General features: G+C 27.8%; 1 protein-coding gene and 2 long non-coding RNA genes across 4 annotated transcripts in view; 1 reads left to right on the top strand and 2 right to left on the bottom strand.

Annotated features, from left to right (window-relative positions):
* Positions 1 to 22,257, top strand: part of LOC107449512 (esterase OVCA2) — a gene marked incomplete at its 5' end in the record, with an annotated part of 25,582 nt that extends 3,325 nt beyond the window's left edge. Inside the window, 6 exon segments of the mRNA XM_043049318.2 lie at positions 427 to 497; positions 5,442 to 5,507; positions 7,888 to 8,003; positions 14,745 to 14,823; positions 17,851 to 17,991; positions 20,384 to 22,257. Coding sequence (XP_042905252.1) covers positions 427 to 497; positions 5,442 to 5,507; positions 7,888 to 8,003; positions 14,745 to 14,823; positions 17,851 to 17,991; positions 20,384 to 20,532 — 622 coding nt within the window.
* The window catches only part of LOC139427221 (uncharacterized), a 423,254-nt gene that overhangs the window by 15,344 nt on the left and 384,665 nt on the right, over positions 1 to 23,245 (bottom strand). The gene's annotated exons all lie outside the window — the stretch shown is intronic.
* Positions 1 to 23,245, bottom strand: part of LOC139427220 (uncharacterized) — a 66,250-nt gene that overhangs the window by 4,491 nt on the left and 38,514 nt on the right. Inside the window, exon 3 of one of the 2 annotated variants that reach the window (XR_011638355.1) lies at positions 7,550 to 7,650. This is a non-coding gene — a long non-coding RNA (uncharacterized lncRNA). Of the gene's footprint in view, positions 1 to 7,549; positions 7,651 to 9,612; positions 9,805 to 23,245 lie in introns of those variants that run through there. The other variant, XR_011638354.1, reaches the window with a different exon arrangement.

Raw genomic sequence — 23,245 nt, 5'->3', positions numbered from 1 at the left:
TTTTTTTTTTTTTTTTTTTTTTTTTTTTTTTTTTTTTTTTTTTTTTTTTTTAATTTTCTTTCTTCCACTTTGATAATAGCTTTTGATCCATTGATTGGATTTTCTCACATTTTGCTGAAACTGGTTGCAGAAAACAACTCATGAATAATTTCGTAATTCTCAAATGAAAGATAAATTTAAGCATTTTTCAGTAGATTTGAGCTTAGCTACCACTAATTTATTTTTTCCAGGTTGTGTTTATGCTTTTTTTTTCTGCCTAAGATTATAAACTAAGATGTGAAAATTGAACTAATTATCTTAATATAAATCACCACTTTTAATTTTTTAAGGATATTATAAAGTCTTAGGACATGCATAACCCTTGCATTTTATTAGTATTCTGTGTTTAAAATTTCGCAATATTTTCTTATTACTGTCATATTTCAGGCAAGATGCTGATATTTTCAGAAGTAAAATGGGAGGCTTTCGGAAAAGTATAAAAAATATTGCAGAATTAGGTTTGTATCATTTTTATATACATATATTATCTAAACAAATTTTAGGAAAATTGTTAGCGTTAAACAAATACTAGAAGTAACTGTAAACAGCACTAACTCTGAGTGTATAAAACATTAAGTAAATTTAGGAAAAATTTAATTAAAAAGATATTACTTCAGTATTATATAAATTTTTATTTAAATGAGTTTTAAAATTGTATTTAAATCTTCACTTGATTTGCGCTAGTAATTACATAATTATCTTTGAAAGTACTCGACATAATAATAATCTTGCAGATAATTAGTAAAATTGTCACAAAATTTGTCTCCTCTTCATATATTTGAAGCTTCTAAATTCAAATATGTTACATAAGAAAATTTTTGACTAGAAGAAATAAATTTTTGTGTTTAATGATTGTGTTAGTTAAATAGTTATGCATAAGGCTGATAATCATTGATAGTGATTATCTTGTTAGTTGAAATCTTATTATTGGAACAATAGTTTTTCATTCATTCGTGCCTCCTGAGTTTTTATGTTTTTAAATATGCCATCTCAATAATTGTAGAGCTATTGCACCTATGCCCACTGCCTTGGCTGATTATTTCAAATGTGATGCAGCCTAGTACACTGAATTTTGAATTATGTAATTTAACTTGGTTTTAGTTCATTAAAAATTATATTGTGAAATTTTTAATGTAAGGATTATAATTGTTAGTAGGTGCGTACTGGCTTAGAAATCCAAGGGCTCTAGGTACAGAACTGTTGGGACAACATTGGTTCTTAAATTTACATGTTATTCATTGGAAATGTGCCTTTAAACCTTTTTCAACATCAACATAAATAAATAATATTATATTAGTAAATTTGTGCTTAAATTTATTTCAATTTAATGGACATATTTAGTCATAGATTTATATTTACTCATTAGAATATTTACTCATAATTTTAATGGACAAGTCTTATTATAAAACAAAAAAAATATTTAAGCATTTCCCCCCCCCCCTCCAGATATGTGGGGGACCTCTCAGGCCTTATGATAAATCAGGTCCTGGATTTTGTTTGGTAATAGGTGTGTACAGTGTGAAGAAAAAGAAAAGATATCACCCTGAATAACTTTCATTCTAAAGATTGTATTTTCACATACTAATTGTCAATCTTAATGATTCCTGAATGTGACCAGAAATGTTTTAGATATTTAGTGCTAATTATTAATTAAGTTATGATATCAGACACAAAAATATACTTTCTCTGAATAAACATATTTTATTTTTTATTTATTTATTATTATTATTATTATTTTTTACATATTTAGATTTTCAACCTTTAAAATATGGGAGATAGCCGCAATCTGGAAATTGCGGCCTTAATAGTTTGGCCAGGAGAGCGGATGAAAGTTTGGTCCCCTTAATGTTAATCTCACTTTTTGCATATTTAGTCATATCGTTAAAACTGATTTAGATATTTTGAAAAAATTTGCACCTACTCAACAAAACCCGTTTACCCAAACATTATTTCATGCTAGCATTAATCTTTAATAATTTATTTTTTATTATTTAATTTAATACTGGGTGAAAAAATTTTGAATTATGAGACAAATTTTTTTACACCTTATTAACCCTTTCAGTCCCAAATATTTATTTTTCACCAAAAAAATCTGAAATTTGTAAAACAGACTCATTTTGCATTCAAAAGAACAAAACAAACAAAATTTTTTTTTTTTTAAATTTCTTTAATAAAATTTTAAATGATTCCAAATGGCATCATTGGGAATAAAGTAGTGAAGGACGAAAATCACTAGAAAAGTTTTTGAATATATATTATGCATTATTTAAAGATTTATAACTATATAAATGGGGTATTTTTTAATAACTAAATAAATTATAACTATTCTGCAAGAAATATTTGGCACTATTATATTTATTACACATTGAAAAAAATTGAACCAATTTTCATCATTATTGATATGGTTAGATGAGAACCTTATTATTTCTCAGTATTACTTATTTATTTTACATGAAATGTTTTAAAACAGTTCTTAGTATTGTTAAGACAGGTATGCATTGGGGTGCATCCAGAGCCGGATTATACCTTTCGTAGGCCCTAGGCATAGCCGTTTTTGGGCCCTCCCCTCCTTCCCCCACTCCTCCCCTCTTTTCAAAATATATGCTAAAATTTTCTTGCATATTTTTTTTTTTACATTTTTATTAATATGGATTTTAATTTACAAATTTGTTTATCGAACTTTATCTGCAATACCGACATACTGCCGATATTGCAGCTGATATCGATAATACCATTATGATTAGTTCGATCGATAACTATGTAAGCACTTCACGTCAACAATACAACAACAAAACAGCAAAGAAAACAGTGAAATTGATAGTGAGATTAATTACAAGAAATATTTATACTACAAATAGCTTCATAGTTCTTATGATACTACTATGATAACTAAGTGAAGGAAATTAACATTGTCAAAAGTTAATCTTTTGAAATTATTGATAAATAAATTTGCAAGGTAGGTTAAATGTTTACTAATAGAAAAAAATTATTTTTGTTAACAAATTTTTTTCTCCCAAGTTTTTCGTAGACCCCTGAATTTCGTAGGCCCTAGGCACGTGCCTAGTGTGCCTATAGGTTAATCCGGCCCAGGGTGCATCAATTGAGTTGTAATTAACTTTAGATTCCATTGATATATCACCTAGAACATTATCACTAGTTTTTTCATCTGAATTCAAGTCTTCTATTTCGATGTCAGACAAGTCTCCATTCAAAAGCAAATGAACCGCTTTATCAATAGATAAAGCCTCTGCTTTTTGCTTTGGCATCAGGAAAAATAATGACAAAAAGAAATAAGTCTTTTTTTTCCCCAAAATCTTAGTAAAACTTGAAAAAGTAATAAGAAAGAGCGAAGAAAAACGATATAAATTCAAAATAAACAACGCATTAGACAGTGATATAGAGTTGTACTCAACTCCCACTGATTCCATTTGGAATCATAGCTTTTCAATAAATAAAAGCAATAAATTTTCAAAATGAAAATAGTTAAAAATTTTTGAAATACTATTTATGAACATTTAAATAAATAAAAATGAAATATTTAAAAATATTCTTTAATTTAAAATGCCTCAAAAAGATATTTTATTTCAATAACTTTTATGGATTTGAACAAAACTGAAACAGTATCATTTCAATCACAAACACATGTAGTGCCTCCATCTATTGGTGAAAAATAAAAATATATTTCGTTAGAGGAATGTTTGTAGATTAAAATACCGCCTATTTCAAATCAAATGGAATTTTAGGTAAGCAGATAAAAAATCTTAAATGTAATGATTCCAATTGGAATCACTGGGACCGAAAGGGTTAATCTACATATTTTTCTTTCAAGAAATCTAAGGCTATATATCTACTAGACAAGTCAACTAAATTAATTATTCTACTAAATAAAAAATTATCTTTATCCCAAGAAAATCACATAACTCACATATTTGGCAGAATGAAATTATTTTTAAAAAAATTAATCGTGCCATATTTTTAAACATACATATTTCAATGTTTTTAAAATGCATTCACTAATTTCTTCACATTTAGAAAAAGAAATACCCTGAATTATATTAAACTTTGTAAATGTATATTATAGGTATAATATCTTCCAGATACCTACAACTATGTATATAATTAAAATAACTATGTATATAATTCCTCCTTGTCCTACAACTATGTATATAATTAAAATAATTAATGTAAATTTGGTTTTAATTTAAAATCTTCTTATTTAAAAAAGTTGAAAATAACTTAAGAAAATACAAATAATGTCATGTAAATTTCATATGTTCAAATTCTGAATTGTTGGAAAATCATAAATAATTTATTAATCGATTAAAATTCCATTTTCAAAGGAGATGAAAATTAAAATAATCTTTGCTCTTTGGGCAGATATCAGCCCAAAAAATGTCTGTTGCCTAGAAACTTTACGAAATTTTTTTGTTGACTTTAAAAAATAAAAATTTAAAAATCTTCCCAGTGTAACAAAAATTATGAATGACAAAGCTTTTTATATTGTTTTTTTTTTATTCTCCAAACTTGGTTACTTAGCAGTGGAGAAACATTAAGTATTTCTCTCCTGTTGATCACATAGTTTATTTAGGGTAATCTTAAATTATTCCACCTGCTTTGGAGTTATTACTTGGTTTCTCTTTTTTTTTTTTGGACTATGCCAAATATATGTAGCTTCAAATCACCTTAATTTTTTATGCAATTTTCCCGAAATTCTGTCTATCTCCCCCCCCCCTCCTATTTTGAGGGCCAGGAAGCCAAATATGTAAAAAAAAAAAAAAAAAGTTTATTCAGAGAGAGAGTGTGTTTTTGTATATGATTTTGTAACTTAATTAATAGTTAGCACTAATTAGTTGGTATATTTGAAGCAATCCCCGACAACCATTGACACTTAGTTTGTAAAAATCTGATAATAAGAGCAAAAGTATACGATTTTATCTTTTTTTTTTCTCATTGTACATTTAAATTAACATATTTAAAAAACAGACCATATATTTTTTAAATCTCATTTCAAAAATACAATCAAATTTGATTAGTGAAGTACTACCTTGATCTGATCTATATATGCAAGTTACTACGAAAATTGAGTTTTGTTTAAAAAATCTAATAAACCAATTAAATTTAGATAAAATTCATATTGATAAGTGGTAAAAAATGGCTCTAAACATTGCAATGTTCTATTTATTAAAAATGTTAAACTAAAGTTGTTTTTGAAACATTTTTAAAAATTTTAATTCAAATTGCTCATAAATCTACTGAACTCCAAAATCTCTAGTATTTATTTAATGACGCATTTTTTATTTTATTTCGAAGAATAATATACAGATGATATATTGTCTCAAACTCTAATAAATCACAACAATAATTTGGCTTAATGATTTGGCTTACTATGACATATTTTTCAGTTTTTATCAGTGCTCCTCATGTAGTACCTGAAAGTGAAAATGTTGCTGATTCTCCTTCCACAAGAGGTAATATTTTTCTAGCTTATGGCTCATTTTTTTTAATTGTAAACAAATTTTTCCCTTTACGTTTTAATTTATAGCCATTTAAAGATGTTTGAAATTATCTCTCTAGTGCTTACTTAAGAGTTTTGAGAAAAGTGTGGTAAAAGCTTCACATTAACCATGTTTGGGTCTGAAGTTTTTTTATTAATTTTTTGTTAGTAAGTGCAATGTTTGTTAAACAATAAAGTGGAAATTAAATGTATTGGTGCTGTTGAAATATAGAGATTTATGTCTATTTTATTTAAATAAAATTGATCAGTAAAAAAAGAAGAAGAAAAAAATAGATAGTTAGAAATGAAAAGTTTTATAATATTTGCTGTAGTTTTTAATATTGCAGTAGAGAACCAGTTATCTAGAATGCTGAGGACCACCTCTGTCCGGATGTCTGAATACCCTGTTTTTTTTTCACCTCTGAAAATGGATTCAATACAGCTTAACTATATTCTTACTTTAACATTGAATTTTTAAGGAAAATAGTCATATTTTAACTGCTTCAACTATTCTAAAATTTATATTCCAATTAAAAATTTGTATTTTCACTTCACTCTTTTTACTTTATTGTATTTAAATAATAAAGCAAAGTGATATATTTTTCTTACATTGGGTTGTTCAGAAAGTAATTTTGTTTTTTTGGATTGGGAATGAAAGATAATCTTCATATAATGAATAAATATTTTATTAAATTATATATTGACCATTCTGGTCCAACACCTTTTGCTAACTTTCTGGTAGTAGCATGATTCCACCCTCATAAACCTTTTGGTCTTTGCTGGCAAAAAACTGATCCAGGTGATTTTTGACCTCTACATTTGAAGTAAAGGTTTTACAGTCCAAAAAATTTTGCAGTGACCGGAGCAAATAATAATCCAAAGGCGCCAGATCTGGAGAATATGGTGGGTGTGGCAGTGTATCCCATTCAAACTGTAAAAGCTTTTGGCGAGTGACCAAACTTGTATGAGGTCTCGCATTATCTTAGTGGAACACTATACCTTTTCTGTTGATTAATTCCGGCCGTTTCTGTTGAAGTGCATCATTCAGTTTGTCCTGCTGATGAGAGTAGATTTCCAAATTAATTGTGTTATCCGAAAAGCTCAAAAAGAACTATTCCTTTAAAATCCCACTAAACAGACAGCATCACCTTTTCTTGATGGATATTGGCTTTCGGAATGCTTTGAGCCTGTTGATCTTTTTTGCTCCATGATCGCTTGTGCTTGACATTGTTATAAACAACCCATTCTTCTTCCCCAGTAATGATGCGCTTCAAAAATGAATCATTTTCGTGATATTTGAGAAGCGAATCACAGAAGTCAACGCGACGACACACATTTCTCTCCGTGAGAACATGAGGAACCTATATTTCGGGGTTAAACCCAGGCCTTTCAAGTGGTCATAAACAGTTGATTTCGATAAATTTAACCTCTCACATGTTGTTATTCGCCGATTTGCATCAACTATTTTTTATCGTGTCTTTATCAGCTTCCAGAACCTGATGCATTTTCGACATCAAAATTGCTGGATTGAAATTTTGTAAACCAGTTCTGGCACTGGCTTACTGTCAACACATCAGTTAATTTCTTTCTGGCATGAGCAGCATTTTTACCTTTTCTATAGTAAAAAAGTAAAATAAAACAAAAATGCTGCTTATTGCTCTCCATATTTAAAAGGGCACAAACCAAAAACTACTATGTAGAATTAATTTAACTTTTTCACACACAAGCCTTGCTATATCAGATCTGAAAACATATAATGATAATGCGGCTTAAGTATGAAGTTGGGCTTAAAGAAATACAATGAAATCCTCTGTCAGAAAAACGAAATTATTTTCCGAACAAGACGATAATTTCCCTACCCTTATCTGTTCGCTTTTATTGTCCTTCGTAGATCAAAGCGAAAAACCAAATAATTCGCTTAATCTGATATTGTTTACAAGATACTGATTTTGTTTTCGAAAATTATAAATACAGTAATAAAAATAAGAAAAAATTATTAAAATTTGTCCATTTTACCCGGCAATCACTCTGGCAAAGACTGATTTGAGGAGAATTTCTTTCGCTGTCGAATTTCGGGTTTTACTACCAGGCATAGAACTTTGTCTTTTTTTCGGCAGCTGTTGATAAATAAACACACTGTTATGTATTTTGTTAAGTTTGGTTAAAAAATAGTTTTACTTTATCAAGAGAAGTTTCATTATGTTTATCTAGAAACATTTGACAAGACCATATTCTATAACTTTAGTCTATGCTTTTAATGAAAGTTATTTAAAAACTTCACTCTAGTTATATTAATGCATTCCTGTATGTAGGCTATGTAAATAAATAAATTAATAGCAATGAAAAATTTTTAGGATGTAGTTGGTGGTTCTGTGAAGAAACTAAAACCTTTCATTCCAAAGTTGAGTGCAGATTTGCAAAAGGTTTTGAAGACTCTATAGCAGTAATAAAATCTACATTTGACACCCAAGTAAGATTTATGGATATTACTCTTAATTTGAACCGTTGCTTATTAACAATTTTTAAGTATGAAGTAGAAGGCTTCTATGATAATTAAATGGCTATTATACTCCTAATATTTAAGGGTCTTTATATTTTAAAAAATGAAGTGAAGACACAACTGTTATGGCTTGGGCTGTCATTGTGAAGAACTAAGATTTTATCCTCAGTGGTGGCTTGAAACACATTCAGCTTAAGCTCAATTGGTACCAACTTGTCAAGGATGTAAAGATATGTGTTCAGATGCCATTTTCAGGAATATTTTAAGTTTTAGATGATGTAAAAGTTTAAATCCACCTCACTTGACAATGGGATTTTTTTTAATTTCGCATTAAATAAGATTTAAAAACTTTACATAATGTTTTTAAAGATAATGTAGCTGTATAACTTCATTAGCATTCACTCAATTTGGTTTAAAATTTATCAATACATGTTATTAATGTAGTTCCTATTACACTTAAATGTTTTTGATTGTGTAATTTGTTTTTGATTGAATGATAGCATTTTTTCTAAAGACATTTTGCATTCAATCCCAGCTAAGATAAACCTGCAGTTCTGCCATCACAAATTTGGTCAAAACCAGCGTCTAAAAAGACTGGTCAGCCTACACTGTTCATCACCTTCTCTTGTACAAAAGTGAATGGCTGGCCTATTGTCAACACTGTAGTATGGGTGTTTGCTGGCAGAAGCTAAGAACTCTGCATTTGCTGATTAAAAAAACAGGGAAAGCGATTGCTCAACACTTTTTGAAGTACTACCAGCAGATCCTCATCAGCAACTGTAGCAACCAAGCAGTATCCTTCTAGCTTATTGAGGGTGATTAGAGGTCACTGACCTACTTGATAATCCCAAATTTTATTATTTTTATTTAATCTTGTGGAAAATATTCATTTAGTTAATTAATAATTAGTTAAATAAATATCTATCAATTTGGGTTATAAATATTTATTTAAACAATTAATTAATGGATTAAAATAACAACTTTAACATGTAAAAGTAGTGTTTGTTTTTTTTTTGTTTTTTTTTCTTTTAAAAAAAAAAGAGTATTTCTTATACCATTAAACTCTTCAATCCACAAAATGTATCATGCATAAGCCACTTTTCCTCTTATTAATAAATTTTTTTTCAAATTAAGTGTAAATATAAAATAGTTTTTCCTTTATATAGCTTTATTTTTTAAAATTAGAATGCTTTAGCTATTTAGCTGATTAATAAGTTTTGTCCCTCATTTACAAGTTAATGTGGACATTTTTACTCATTAGCAATATATGTATAGTTTACTGAATATAAGAAAGTTAAATAAGCATTAAAATTGAAGTTTTAAAATAAAAGCTGTGTATTTATGAGAACCTAAAGAGGTACTGTAATTTAAACAGAAATAAACACAACTTGCAGTTGATAATGCAAAGAGGCTTCCTAATGATGATAGTTTTGTGTGATCATGAATTCATGTTTTAAGGATTATATTTAGTCTTGTAACTAATTTTGCTAAAATAAGTGTATTGTACAAAAATGAATAAATTTTGATTATCTAAGAAATGAATGTACCCTGAAATTAGTTTAATATATAACGAAGACTGTATCTTCCATCCATTTTATTTAAATACAGAAATACATCAATTAACTATTCAAAAAATTGCACAACATATTTTTATATCAAATTGAATTTTGAAAAATCTTAATTCAACGGGAAATTATCTCAAGATTTCCTGTAATTAAACTGTCTTTGTCCTCACAGAATCACTTGCGCTTATCTATAGAATTCTGAAGACCTGTAATAAAAATATATTGTCTGTCATGTTAATGCTTGGCATAAATTCAAAATCCTGTAAGACAGGATATTAAAATAAAAATTATGCAAATTATAGATTTTAAGCAACATAAGTGTTATACATGAGAAAATGTGTTTTTAAAGCTGACATTCCCATTTTGAAAAACTCTAGTTTATGTCACTTCATTTATTAGTTTTAACTCATTAAATTACAAATTTTAAAATCGTGCAAACGTATGCCTGCCTTAAAAGTTAAAAAGATTTTGAACATAAAATTCCTTTTTGGAGGAAATTATCTTAGGGTATTTAAATTCTATAATTTAGGTTCAGAAATTAAGTTGGCACCTACATATTAAATCATTGGGGCTCTTTATTTCAAAATAAAGAGCCCCAATGACATTTTGAGGGTTATTAGAAAAATAAAAACACATGGACCAACAAACAGGTTAATATTGTAAGAAGGAATAATTTGAAATATCTTAACTCAACACTTGGAACCATGAAAATAGATATTCTATGTGATCATATTTTTATGAATTGTATCAAATTCATTGTTCTTTATTATTTTCATTATTAATTTTGCAGCAACATAATTTTTATATTACAAAGCTTATATTAAAACTAAGTACTTTATGATGTTTTGATGAGAACATGCAACATACATAATTTTTAAAATCTGTAGCTAAAATTGGTAAATTTCTAATATTTTACTATTTTTATATAAAATGTAAAAATAATGGAATTTAAGTCAGAAGTGCATTAATTTGTTTAATCTTGCGAGAATTTAAAAGTTTTTACAGCATAATTAACAGATCTTATAATAAACTTATTTAAATTGTTTAGGTATAGTGGTGGGCAAATACATTGCAAATTAAATTTATTAAATCAAAAATAAAATAGTGAATCGTAAAATTTTCATTCACTCTAAATATACAAGAACTTCCTACCTAAATGGAAAAAGTTAGAACACATGCAGTATAGAAGAACAATGTATTTAAAAAAAACAACTAAAAAGATAAATATTTAACACAAATATTTCAATTTTAGGTAAATATTTCAATTTTAGGTTAGGTTTTAGGTCATTAATACTATTCTTAATAATTAATTAAAATATACCAATGATTTACCAACAAACATTATAAATTGCAAATTATTAACAATCAAAACCTATTAATGTACTTGAATGATAAATATATATATATATATATTATTTGTTTTATATATTATATATTTTTTGCGGATATAATCGTGTGAGCTGATGAAAAGATTATATCTTTTATTTTCCGGATTTTTAAAAAATTTTGTTCTTTTTTTTCCGGTTTTTTGTTATTTTTATTATTANATATATATATATATATATATATGTATATGTATATATATATATGTATTTATATATATACGTATGTAGCTTTTTTTCATAATAGTGAAGATGAACACATAGGGTATTGTTACTGAAAATTGTTTTGAAAAGTAGTGTTATAAAACTAATTTCAATTATTGTAGGATAAAAAAATAAGTCATACATAAATATAGAATTTTCAGAGAACATTCAAACATGTAATATTTTACACTTTTCAAATAGTGTTGCTCTGATTAGAAATAAAGTTTTTTTTTTAAAAAAAATCAAGAAAAATTTAAGCTTTTCCATTAGCTTTGGAATGATAAGCGGTTGTATGTTGCAATATTATTCCAGTGTTCTCCCTAAGCATTTTTAGAAGGGCAGCCCACCCTGCCTGCCCTTTGATCTTACAAATAAATGCTCCCTCCTTGCCCTTTTTATAAAAATAGGCTGCCATCCCTTAAAAACACTGCCTTTTTATTTTTTCAGGAAAAGGTTATTTTCTTAACCATCCATTTAATGAACAGTTCACCTCTGATTTATTTAGTTACTGATAATTATTTAATTTTCAATTTCATTCCTTAATTTTAGTAAGATTTTTCTTTTGTTATCAAGTTAAAATTTGCATGACATTCCGCCTCAGAAATATTCACATCTTTTATTTGCAAGGTATATTGAGTTTTTTAGTGACTTTAAATTTTACCATTATTTTTTTTAATACATATCTTTTATTTAAAATGCCCTTTTAGGTGTTTGTTTTCTGATATTATTTAGTTTAAAATCTTAAAAAAAAGCTCTCAAGTTGTTTATCATGTAATCCTTTTTTTAGCGTGCATTTAATTATTTTTCTGACGTTTCAAATTTTTATATCATTTTGATACTAAATGAGAATTACTTTGTAAAGTATACACTTAAAATAGTATAAGAGGGTAATTAAGTGGTAAAGCTCCAATGGTATCAATATGGACGTTGCTGAATCTTTCTGAAGCAAGTTGAAGATTACCTAAACTTGATTTAATGTGCCAATTAGTTTTACAGTTTTGGCATGCCATGTAGGATCAAGTTTAAAGCTTCACATCTTTAGGAATGCTTGGCCTGAAAGCTTTTAATGTTAGGAACCTTAAAGATGATTTTACAGCATTAGTATTATACCCGCTCAAATATTTTCTAATAGAAAACACCTATGCCTTGTTCGGCCAATGGAGTATTTCTTTTCCCTTTACACTCAAGGAAAGCAGATACACATTCACTGTCTTTTCAATTAAAAGATTTTCTTTATTGTTTTAATAAATATTGTTACATTTGTCTAACTGGGCTATCTTTATTCATATCCTTTAAATCACCTTCTTCGTAACATCAAACCATCCTCCACAAATTTTAGCTCTGACTTATAGAATACATTGTAATGTCTGAATTCAAACTGTATTAGTCTGATCGTTTGGATGCATGCTAGTTTCGATTTGCGGAATGCGAAAGTTAAGTCTCCTACCTACCTCGCCTGAAAGAACTAAGAAAATGTTCAACACTGCTGCAATTAAAATTCCAGCATTCAAACCCATTGATCCTGCATTGTGGTTCATGATCTGCAAATCAACATTTGAATTCCTATTCACAGGAAAACGAAATGGAAAAAGCATAGAACACCTGAATCTCGTTGCCTCTTCATCAAAGATAAGCAAAACAATTTGACATTTTTGTGTGATACAGGATCCGATGTGCGTCTACTTGCAGCGAATTAAAAACAAATTAGTCAAAAACCTATTTTGACATTTACTGCAACAAATGATACATCTATACCTGTCTATGAAACGAAAACAGTGATTCTTAATTTTGGAATGCGCCACAATTTCAATTTCACCCTTTATATTTGCAAAGTAGAAAATAATATTGGTTCTGACTTTATGCACTATTTTGATTTAAGAGGAAAAAAACTTGTTCATTTAAAAAATAAATTTTAAAATTCAATGTAATACTGATGTTGAAAATTTGCATTCGGTTAAAACTATCAGGGATACTGTTTACCATAAATTACTGTCAAATTATCCTTCACAGTCAAAATTATCAGATCCTAATTATGCTGTTAAGCATAATACTGTTCATTTTATAGATGCTACAGGTAAACCTCCTGACAGGTTAAAAATTGCTTATGTTTTTGCTGGGACACATCGCCAATTAATTGACATCCTGTTCAATTTTTAGGTAAATCGAATTGAAATATGAAGATATTAAGTTACTCACAATTACATAATGAAACTGAGGATACTTAAAAAGAGAAACTCAATTTCACTTTTTGATTATATTTCGTGAATTCTGCACTTCTCTAAGGTTGACCCTGGGGACAGATGTCCCCTCTTGCTCCTGCTAGCCATGCTGCTGCATACATTACACTATGCTGATTCTATTGGCCCCTCATGTAGTTGTTTTTTTTTAAATTGTGGAGCTTTAACTTTTTTCATCCTCTTAGCTGATATTCAATTGTTAGGGAGTGCTTTTTTTATTTTTATGCATAGTTTAATATAATTCCAAATTCTTGTTTAAATAAAATTTGTTCATTATAAAGCATATTTTGGTGACATTATCGACTCAAAATAACCTATAACTTTTTTAAAGAATAGAAAGAATTCCACTTTAGGACATAAACAGATTTTGAAAACCTAATAGCATCAGTACCATTATTTTTATTTCTAATTATGACCTTAATTCATAAGGGGCATCACATCATCAGAAATATTGAATTATTGTTTTGGGGAAAAAATAAAATTTATCCCTTAGATTTAAATTTTCTTTTTTTTAATTTAGAAACTATTCTACTAAGTTTTATTGGTTTATAGAAAAAAGATTTAATTATTTCGATTATGAAAGCATAATAATGGTTCAATTAGATTGACCACAATTATGATTTTATTTCAAACATGTGGTAATTGTTCCTAGAAACAGTAAAGCATGTTGTCCCTTGCCTATGTTAAAAGTGTAAACTCTCTCCTCTACTCTTAAAAAACCTTTCCCAAACCCTGTAATATATAATAAATGTCCAGACAAAATTTGAATTTTTCAAAATAACTATGCTCTTGAAAACCCACATCTGGTAAAAGACTACTATGCTTTAGTTTATTTTTCTTTCCATTTATTGATGGACAGTTTTACTGGCTTGCAGTTTACTTACTGTTTGCTGTGTGTGGTTAGTAACTTACACTTAGCTTGTCAGAAGTGAACAACCTGAAACAAGGAATTTGTGGTACATATTAAATATTGATGTTACCCCTAATGTCAGTAGTGAGGAAGGAAAAGGCCACCAATCAATGACTTTTACAGCAACAACTTTTTTTAAACATTGTGTATTTGTAGAATATTCAGATTTTGGATATCTTAACTCTCTAATTATGGCCTTTCTAAGTTTAATGATAACTTAATTCAACTGACTTTCACTCAGCCTTTTATCTTTTGTGCCCATTAAAAAAAAGTGCACAAGTCACATTCTACACTCTAGTATATGAAATCTAATAACTTGAATATGAATTTTCAATAACTGTATTATTGATCTCATGTGTTATAAAAGTTGTAAGATGCATTATAAAAAAACTTAAGGTATTTATATATTCTAGGGCCCATTTGATGGCATTCTAGGATTTAGCCAAGGTGCTTCTCTAGTTTCTCTAATTTGTGGACTGAAAGAAAATAAAGGTAATTTACTATTCCTAAAAGATATTTTTCTCTTCATGATGATTTCAAATATCAGTTTTGAATTATTTTCAAATTAATTTTTTTAAGTATATGAAAAAAATTGCAAAACTTAATTTCTGCACTTAATTTTACCATTCAATTTCAATGAAATCATTAAAAATGGAATATGGATTAGTTTCATAGATGTCGTTAACTCTTAACAATCTGAAAATATTTTTATAAAGCTAGACCTGGTTTACAAAAAATGCCTGGTCCTACTTTGGTAAGCCCTGTTAATCAATACAATTATGTCAGTACTTACATTATAATAAAATTGTTTATTATTATTTTTTAATTTTTTCAAAAAAAAAGTCCTTAAGAGTCTTTAATTTTTGTTAGAAGAGTAGGAAGCCTGTATTAACATTAATGGCTTAGATAGTGACAATTTTGTAAATAGTGATGAAAGTGCTAATAATATCACTGTTGATAACGACATGCCTAAATTGACACCTATAGGAAGAGCAATTTAACTTCTAGTTCGTCATCAAAGTTTTGGTATCAAAGGTATGCCAGATTGGCATATGCCAAATTTAGATCCTACTTGCTTTGTTAATGCTTCAGCGGCTATAAAAAATGAATTTCTTTCTGAACGTAATACTATTAATGAGGCACTCAATGATAGTAATGCCAGTCATTGGCGAGAATCTTTATGTGAAATAATAACAAGCCGCATTAAAAACAAAACTTGGGACATAGTAAATAAACCTAAAAATAAAAACATTGTTAATTGTAAATGGGTATTCAAAATAAAACGTAGTTTTAATGGAGATATTGAAAGGTACAAAACTTGCTTAATAGCTCTATGTTTTTCCCAGGTTGAAGGAATAGATTATACAAAAATGTTTTCACCAGTAGTTTGTGCCGTAGATATCACATTAAAAGTTATGTTGGCTTATTCAGCTATTTATGATTGGGAAATTGATCAAATGGGTGTTGTTATGGTTTTTGTTCAAAAAACACTAAGGGAATTAATATTAGTGAATATTACCAACAAAATTTAAGTGTGAAAGTTTTCAAATTTAATAAAGCTCTAGATTTCTTAAAACAATGTGGCAAGCTTTGGTATCTGACATTATAAGAAGACATAATTGTAATGGGATTAAGGCTAAGTTCTTTTGATAGTTGTGCATATATTAAACTAATTGAGAGTAAAGAACTTTTAATTGTAATTATCTGTAGGTGACTTATTAATTTTTGGCAACTCAGTAAGGCTTAAAATTTAGTGAAGAATTAACTTAGTGAAAGATTTAGGTCAAGCCAGTTATTGTCTAGGGATTGAAATAGAGCGTAACAGATCAAAGGGTCCATTAACCTAAATCAAATCCAATTCATTGAGCGAATGCTTAAAATATAATGTGACTGAGTCACATCCAGTCACAACACCACTTGATCCCAATCAAATCTTGACAAAAGTTCAACTTAAAGATGATAATTTGAAAAAACATAAGTAATGTTTCTTTCCAAGCGACAGTTAACAATATGCTTTATGCGGCTCAGGGAACTTGATCAGATATTTCACATGTAATGAATACTGTATGCCAATTTTGCAACAATCCATCTCAAATACACTGGAAAGATGTTAGAAGAATTTTCAGGTACCACTGATACCACATTGAAGTATTCTAAATACCATGGTGGGGAAATAATAGGATACTGTGATTCCAACTGCGGTGGAGACATTGGCAACCATAGATCAACGACTGGATATGCTTTCACTGTTGGAGACGGATTTGTGTCTTGATGCAGTAAAAGACAACCAAGGGTAGCAACAAGCACAACAGAAGCTGAATACATGTCAATATCTGCAGCAACAAAAGGAGCCATTTGACTCTGTAAAATTGTCAAAGATCTTGGTCTTCCACCAGTACAATCAATTGTCATTTTCAATTATAATAATAGCGCTATAAATGTAACTGAAAATAATCAGTACCATAAGAGAACAATATACATCAATGTGCTGCATCATTTTGTACATGAAGCGGTGCAGCTTGGCAATGTAACAATAGAAGGATTAGAGACAGAAGTTAGCGGACTATCTAACAAAAACTGCAAATAGAACGAAACACGAACTGTGTGGAACATCTATGGAACTTAAATATTTTTTTATTTTCTGCACATTTGTGATTACTCTTAAGTATGTAAACTAAAGTGGGAGTATTAAATGAGTTAGTTTAATATATTTGTCCATGATGGCAGCACAAATGCAATGTAGATGGCAATTGCGTTGTCATGAATATAATCTATGTAAAATAGTCTAGTTTCCACCTCCACCAAGGTATGCAATATAGTTCTTTCTCGCGATCTGCATGCTTAATTATTAGGTTAATTGTTCATAAAAACTTTCAAAAAAATATGCATTTTATCGGAATTTGTTTTCATTTTTAGTCAGACAAGAAAATTTTAAATGAACTTTTTTTATGTGGACTTTGTATTACCTAGGGTACCTTTTCCATGTTATCCAGAATTGAAAATTAAAAAAATAAAATTTCAAAATTTTAATTAAAATTTTGAAAAACCAATGTTTTGCTGAAATTTCAACACGTTTGCTGCAAATTAAGGAAGTATCATACAAATTTCAATTTTTTTCACACTACTCCTCATCAAAAAAGATAATTTTTTCTACTGTGAGCCTCTCTAAGTCTAATTTTTTTAATACAGTTTGTTACTCATACATTTAATGTTTATTTTTTTCCTGAACTGATTAAACAACAAAAAATTCCATTGTTAAATAACACCCGAATCTCATCACATATTTACATATAAAATTCTTTAAATTTTAATGTTTGAAGTTATCTGGTCGCACGTTTATAGAAATTTCTTACCCTCTGGTCTTAGCATAAACCCATAAGTATATTATTTTTAGCTTATATTTTTCAGTAAAAAATAAATTAAAGGTTATACATATTGTCCTGAGAAATACTTTTAATTTTTAGTAGTTTAACTTATAGTTAATTTCATTAATTTGCTTTAAAATCTTGTTTCTTTTAGAGTTTACTCATGAATTCCACTTTGCTGTGATTGTTGCTGGTTTTCGTAGTGTTTGTCAATCTCATGCTTATTTGTATAAGAAGCTTCTAAAAATGCCAAGTTTGCATATCATTGGAGAAAGTGATACTTGCATTCCTAAAGGTGTGTATCATTAGTAAAAATTTATTACAAGCTGAAGTTACACTTTAAATATATCTATATACATATTTTTTAATAATTTTGTTCTGTTGAAACTTAAAAGAATTCTGTAATCAGCTATAAAATTTTGATTATTATTGTTCCCTTTTTTAAAAATGGAAGAAAAAAAAACCTTACTTTACTTTTAGAAGTAATAAGTATAACTTATATTTTCAAAAAAGAAAAGTTGTTGCAAAGTATTTAAGCATAAATTCATTGTTGCTGAATTCATTGTTTTATCCTCCTTGATTTAAATATTTTTCTTTTAAAGTATTTTGTGAATGTTATGTGGTATTTAGTTAGTTTTGATATATATTTTGTTTAAAAATACACTTATTCATTTCATATTTTTATACAACTCTATTTACTTTAACTGTTTTTGTTTAAGATAATTTTTTTAAAAGTATTAATATAACTGTTCATTTACTCTATTTGTACCTTCTCCTCACTTCTTTGATTTCACTGAGCTATTAGTTTTTTTAATCATAAATGAAGAGAAAAGACATCTTAACTTTACAGATGTTTGTCAGGAGTTATATCTAAATGATGGAAATTTTTCTATCATTTTATTTTTATTTCATTTTTAACATCATCTATGCTATGTATGTAAAAAATTTTAATTTGAAATGATTGATCATCTAAATTATACAATACAATAAATATTAAGTTTATTTTTAAATCAAAAATACCAAATAGCTGTTCTTGCATCGATCTACATACCTGCTAACTTGTACGGTTTCGCGGTGCAGTGTATGGTATGCATGACTGTACGGGTAGGCATCGAATTCCTATGTTTGTGTATTTATTTAAAGTTCTTAAGTTTTTTCAAGAAGAAAAAAATAAAATTAACAACATGCTTATTTAAATTGCAAATTCAAAGACTTACAATATTTTAAATACCAATCATGGAACTCTTCACTAAAAAATACGAGTCCCAGACAAGTTGTAATCGGGTTGGTTTTAGGAGCCAATCATGAAACTGTACCCAATAACAGCGAATATACGCCTCGGAAAAATGAGCCTGTAGGACCTCTGATGTATGCTATCGTGTGACCTGCAATATCGATGGATAAGCATTGCTAACTCATTATACTTGAAGATTACGGAGTTTCTAGATTAAGAGCGCTTTTTGGCAGAGGTGATTGTGCTCCGGAAGAAATCCGGATTTATCGCTAACCGCGATCTGAAAGTTTGCGGAAATCCAAAGTTCAGAAGTTTAAAGAAATCATCGATCACATTTAAGTATAAAAATTCGTGTATATTTTATTTAAAAATATTAGAAGTAGAATTTATACTTGGCATCTTTCATTTGTAAATATTTTTTCTGGTAGAATAACAAATGTGATTAGAGATAAAAGTAAACTTACTCATAATTATTCATTTAAATTATGCTGCATATAATTCATTTAGAATATCATGTTTTGAAAATTTCAATGATTTAAATTTATAAAAATATTAATTTTTTGATGGATTTTACTCAAGAAATTTGCAGGATTTTTTTAGTTGGACCCACAATCACCCCTGTTTGTGGCAACAGTGATGTTATTTGTATTTAGGATTTGGTATGCTTGGAGTGCAGCATGATTTTGTTTTAAAATTTGTAATAAAGTTAACAGTCAGATATTTTTAGAATCTTATTCTCAAAGCTTTCCTTGCTTAATTAGGTCTGTTTTTTGAGCACACGAGTCTTCTAATCAAGTTTTAGTTCTTTGGAAATGCAATATATAGCCTTGTGATAACTCAAAAAATATGGTAAACTTGCAATTAAAATAATACATTCTAATAATAATAAAAACATAAATCTAACAAATAAATCAGTTGATGCTCTCAAATTTAAGAGAAAAAGTATAATCAAACAACAGAAGAGCATGCACATTTAAAGGTGAAAACCTTCTATTGGTCTTCTGCAGATTAAACTATTCATATTTCTTCATTTCCTCGTTTACTTCAACAATTGTTTCTAAATTTAAATACAAGTTATTATTATATTTAAAACTATTTCTTTGGCAGCCAAAGATATAATTTGATTTATTTGAAATTTTAAACTATGATTGAGCTTCGTAAAAAGCAATTTCAACATATTTCCAATTTATGATTTTTCTTTTTTTTTCTTTCCCCAACCGTGCAGTTTTCAAATCCAACAAAGAGCATCATAATTTTTTTCCACCATTTAATTATATTCCACTACATAATCTATACTATATCACTATATAATTTCCACTAAATAATTATTTTTTCCACTATTTAATTGATTTATAATTGTTTTATAATTTTTATGCTAATACATTCAAGAAAAAGCAAAAATAATATTTTAGATGATATTTTTTAAGATCTATATAAACTTTTTTTTTTTCAGAATTAAATGAAGGTTTGATGATAACATTTCTGGAGCCTTCTGCCATTTATCATGAAGGTGGTCACTTCATTCCTTCGAACAGCTCAGTTCGAAGGCAATATGTTTCATTTTTTAAAAGAATGTATGATTCTCTTGTAAACAAAAACTGATATGTTTTTTTATATATTTCTTCTAAAAGCACTTAACTACGTATATAAATGTTTTAATTTTTATAAATTTTGTTTAAGAGCTTCATTCCTTCAAACAGCTCAGTTAGAAGGCAATATGTTTCATTTTTTAAAAGACTATGATTCTCTTGTAAACAAAAACCGATATGTTTTTTTGTATATTTATTCTAAAAGCACTTAACTACTTATATAAAGGTTTTAAGTTTTCTGAATTTTGTATAAAAGCTTATACACAAACAAATTCATGCACGCAATACAGATTTCTAAACTGCTAATTCATTATTTATATAATGTACATTTTTACATTTAATATATCATTTAAATTGTGTTTGATCTGTTCTTATAGTTACAACTTATTTGATGTGACTAAACCTAAATATGAGGTGTAATGAATGATATTACCTTGGCAACACAATTCAGTATCATAATCAAAGTTTTAGTCAATAAAACGATTTGTATTTTGCATTAAAAGTGACAAAGTCTAATGAAAATTGTAGTATTGAAATTTTATAAATTTTAATCCTGTTTTATATTAACTCTTAATATAACAAATTACTTCATTTTATGAAATAAATAAATATATATATATATATATANTATATTATATATATAAATAAAATTGTTCAATTTACTAATTTGTTGGATTATTGGTTGATTTTGATTTAATGTCGAATGTGGGCTATGATGTGCAAAACTAAGTTTGAAAAATATTATGTTGTTATATATCTGCGATATTGTTAGAATTTGAGCATCTAAAAGATTATATAATGACAATTGCATTAATGTAAGAATTACTTTGTGGTGGTGAATTCTCTCATATATATTAAAATTATAGTCTGCCTATGTATATTTGTCTATACTGTTACTGAAATTTTGAAAAACATATTTATGTATTTTTAAAAAAAGTTGCAAGTTTGCCAAATAACAATTTGGAATGTAAAAAAAAGCAAATTTTCAATTTCAGTTTAACTTTATTTTCTGACACCTGTTTTTGTTATGTGATAAGAGCATTTATATTTTTGAATTCGTAGTTTTTTTTTACTGAGTATTTTCTGTACATACATGGGTATTTTGGAAAGTTTGATAAGCATACTCTTCTGTGGAGCAAATTCTCAAAACATTTGTTAAATCATATTAAATAATTTGATAAGATAAATAAGAATGCAAAAATAATTTCTTGTTGTAACACAAAAGTTTGCACCCATACAGATGGATGCTTCTTGTGTTATTTACTTTTATATATGGTGGCTATTCTATGTTTTTAGATTTATGTGGTACTAAATATCCTGCACTTATATGGGTATTTTTTAGAAGTTTAACTTTCATATTTTTATTAAAAGAAAACTGCAATTCAAAGCTTCATCATGGTGTAAAGGAGCCTGAGACTGATGTATAATCTACTTTCCTAGCCATTACTAATTAGCTGAAATTGCTCCCATATTCAGTTACAATGTAGTTAGACGTGGTTGTATTTATATTTTTGTTATATTTCTTCATCAATTTTCCACATAAAACTATGATATTCTGTTTTCATAAGACTATGATTTTGTTTTCATAAAACTATGATATTCTGTGTGATACTTGTTATAAGAAACTTTTCCGCCAAATGTAAATCATGTTTTTTTATGAATATTGATAGTGTTTGGATTCATGTAAATTTCTGTTACATTCAATAAAAAACCGTTTCGTGCACATTTCCACCAAATATATTTTATTGATTTGTTCATTCATTTTCCAACTAGACACAGAAAACAAGATGTACCTTAACTTTTGGAGGGTTAATATGTAATGACATGTAATATATGTAAGCTGTAGGCTTACTGCAAGATCTGGCTCTTTGCAAATTGCTGACCCTACTTTGCAATGTCCCTACAAGGCTCACTGCAACAAGCCTAACAAATGACAACAGGAGGTTGCAAAGAGCCTAGTTTTATTCTAAGAAATTAATCAAAGTAGAATAATTTTAAAAATAAGTTATTAAGATCTGTTTTCTATTTTTATTTAAGCTCCTAAAATTTAAATTAGGATTTATTAATTGTTTTTAGTTCATATTTCATTAATTGTTTTTTTTTTTTTTTGCTCTACAGTGAAATAATTTGGTTAATACTGTCAAATTATAACTATTTAATCTATAAATTATCGGTGTGAATTTTCGGAAAGGATTATTAATTAGATTGATAATTTTTAAAAAGCATTTTTTTAATTAAAATAATTAAGGCTCCAGGGATAATATATTGGTTATTTCAAAATTTGAAAAAAAAAGGAATAAAGATTCATATAGATGGAACACTGCAGCTGTTCGCAACCCTTGAATACGTCATCTGGAGAAAAAACCGGACCCCTGTCCCGAGTTTGAATATTATATTAGGGGGCGTGACCCAACATAATATTCAAACTCAGTCAGCTATTTCATTATAATATACTATACTACCATACCTAAAAAAATAATTATAGTAAAATTATTGGCCCCATAATGTGACATGATATGTGAGTATATATGTATATAATTCTAAGACCGTTTTAAAGTGTTAAAAGTCTGAAAACATTTCTATCTTTACTGTATGTAAAAATATCTCCTTAATGTTAACCTATAATTTTCAAGCTCAGTTAGGTATTAGATTATGAAATAATATATTTCCTTAAAAAAGGGGAATTATTATAGACAAATTATTCGGCCCAATTGAGGCAGTTAAAG

This window comes from Parasteatoda tepidariorum, chromosome X2 (genome assembly GCF_043381705.1).
Source record: "Parasteatoda tepidariorum isolate YZ-2023 chromosome X2, CAS_Ptep_4.0, whole genome shotgun sequence".
NCBI lineage: Eukaryota > Metazoa > Arthropoda > Arachnida > Araneae > Theridiidae > Parasteatoda > Parasteatoda tepidariorum.
This window is presented reverse-complemented; position numbering and strand designations above follow the sequence as displayed.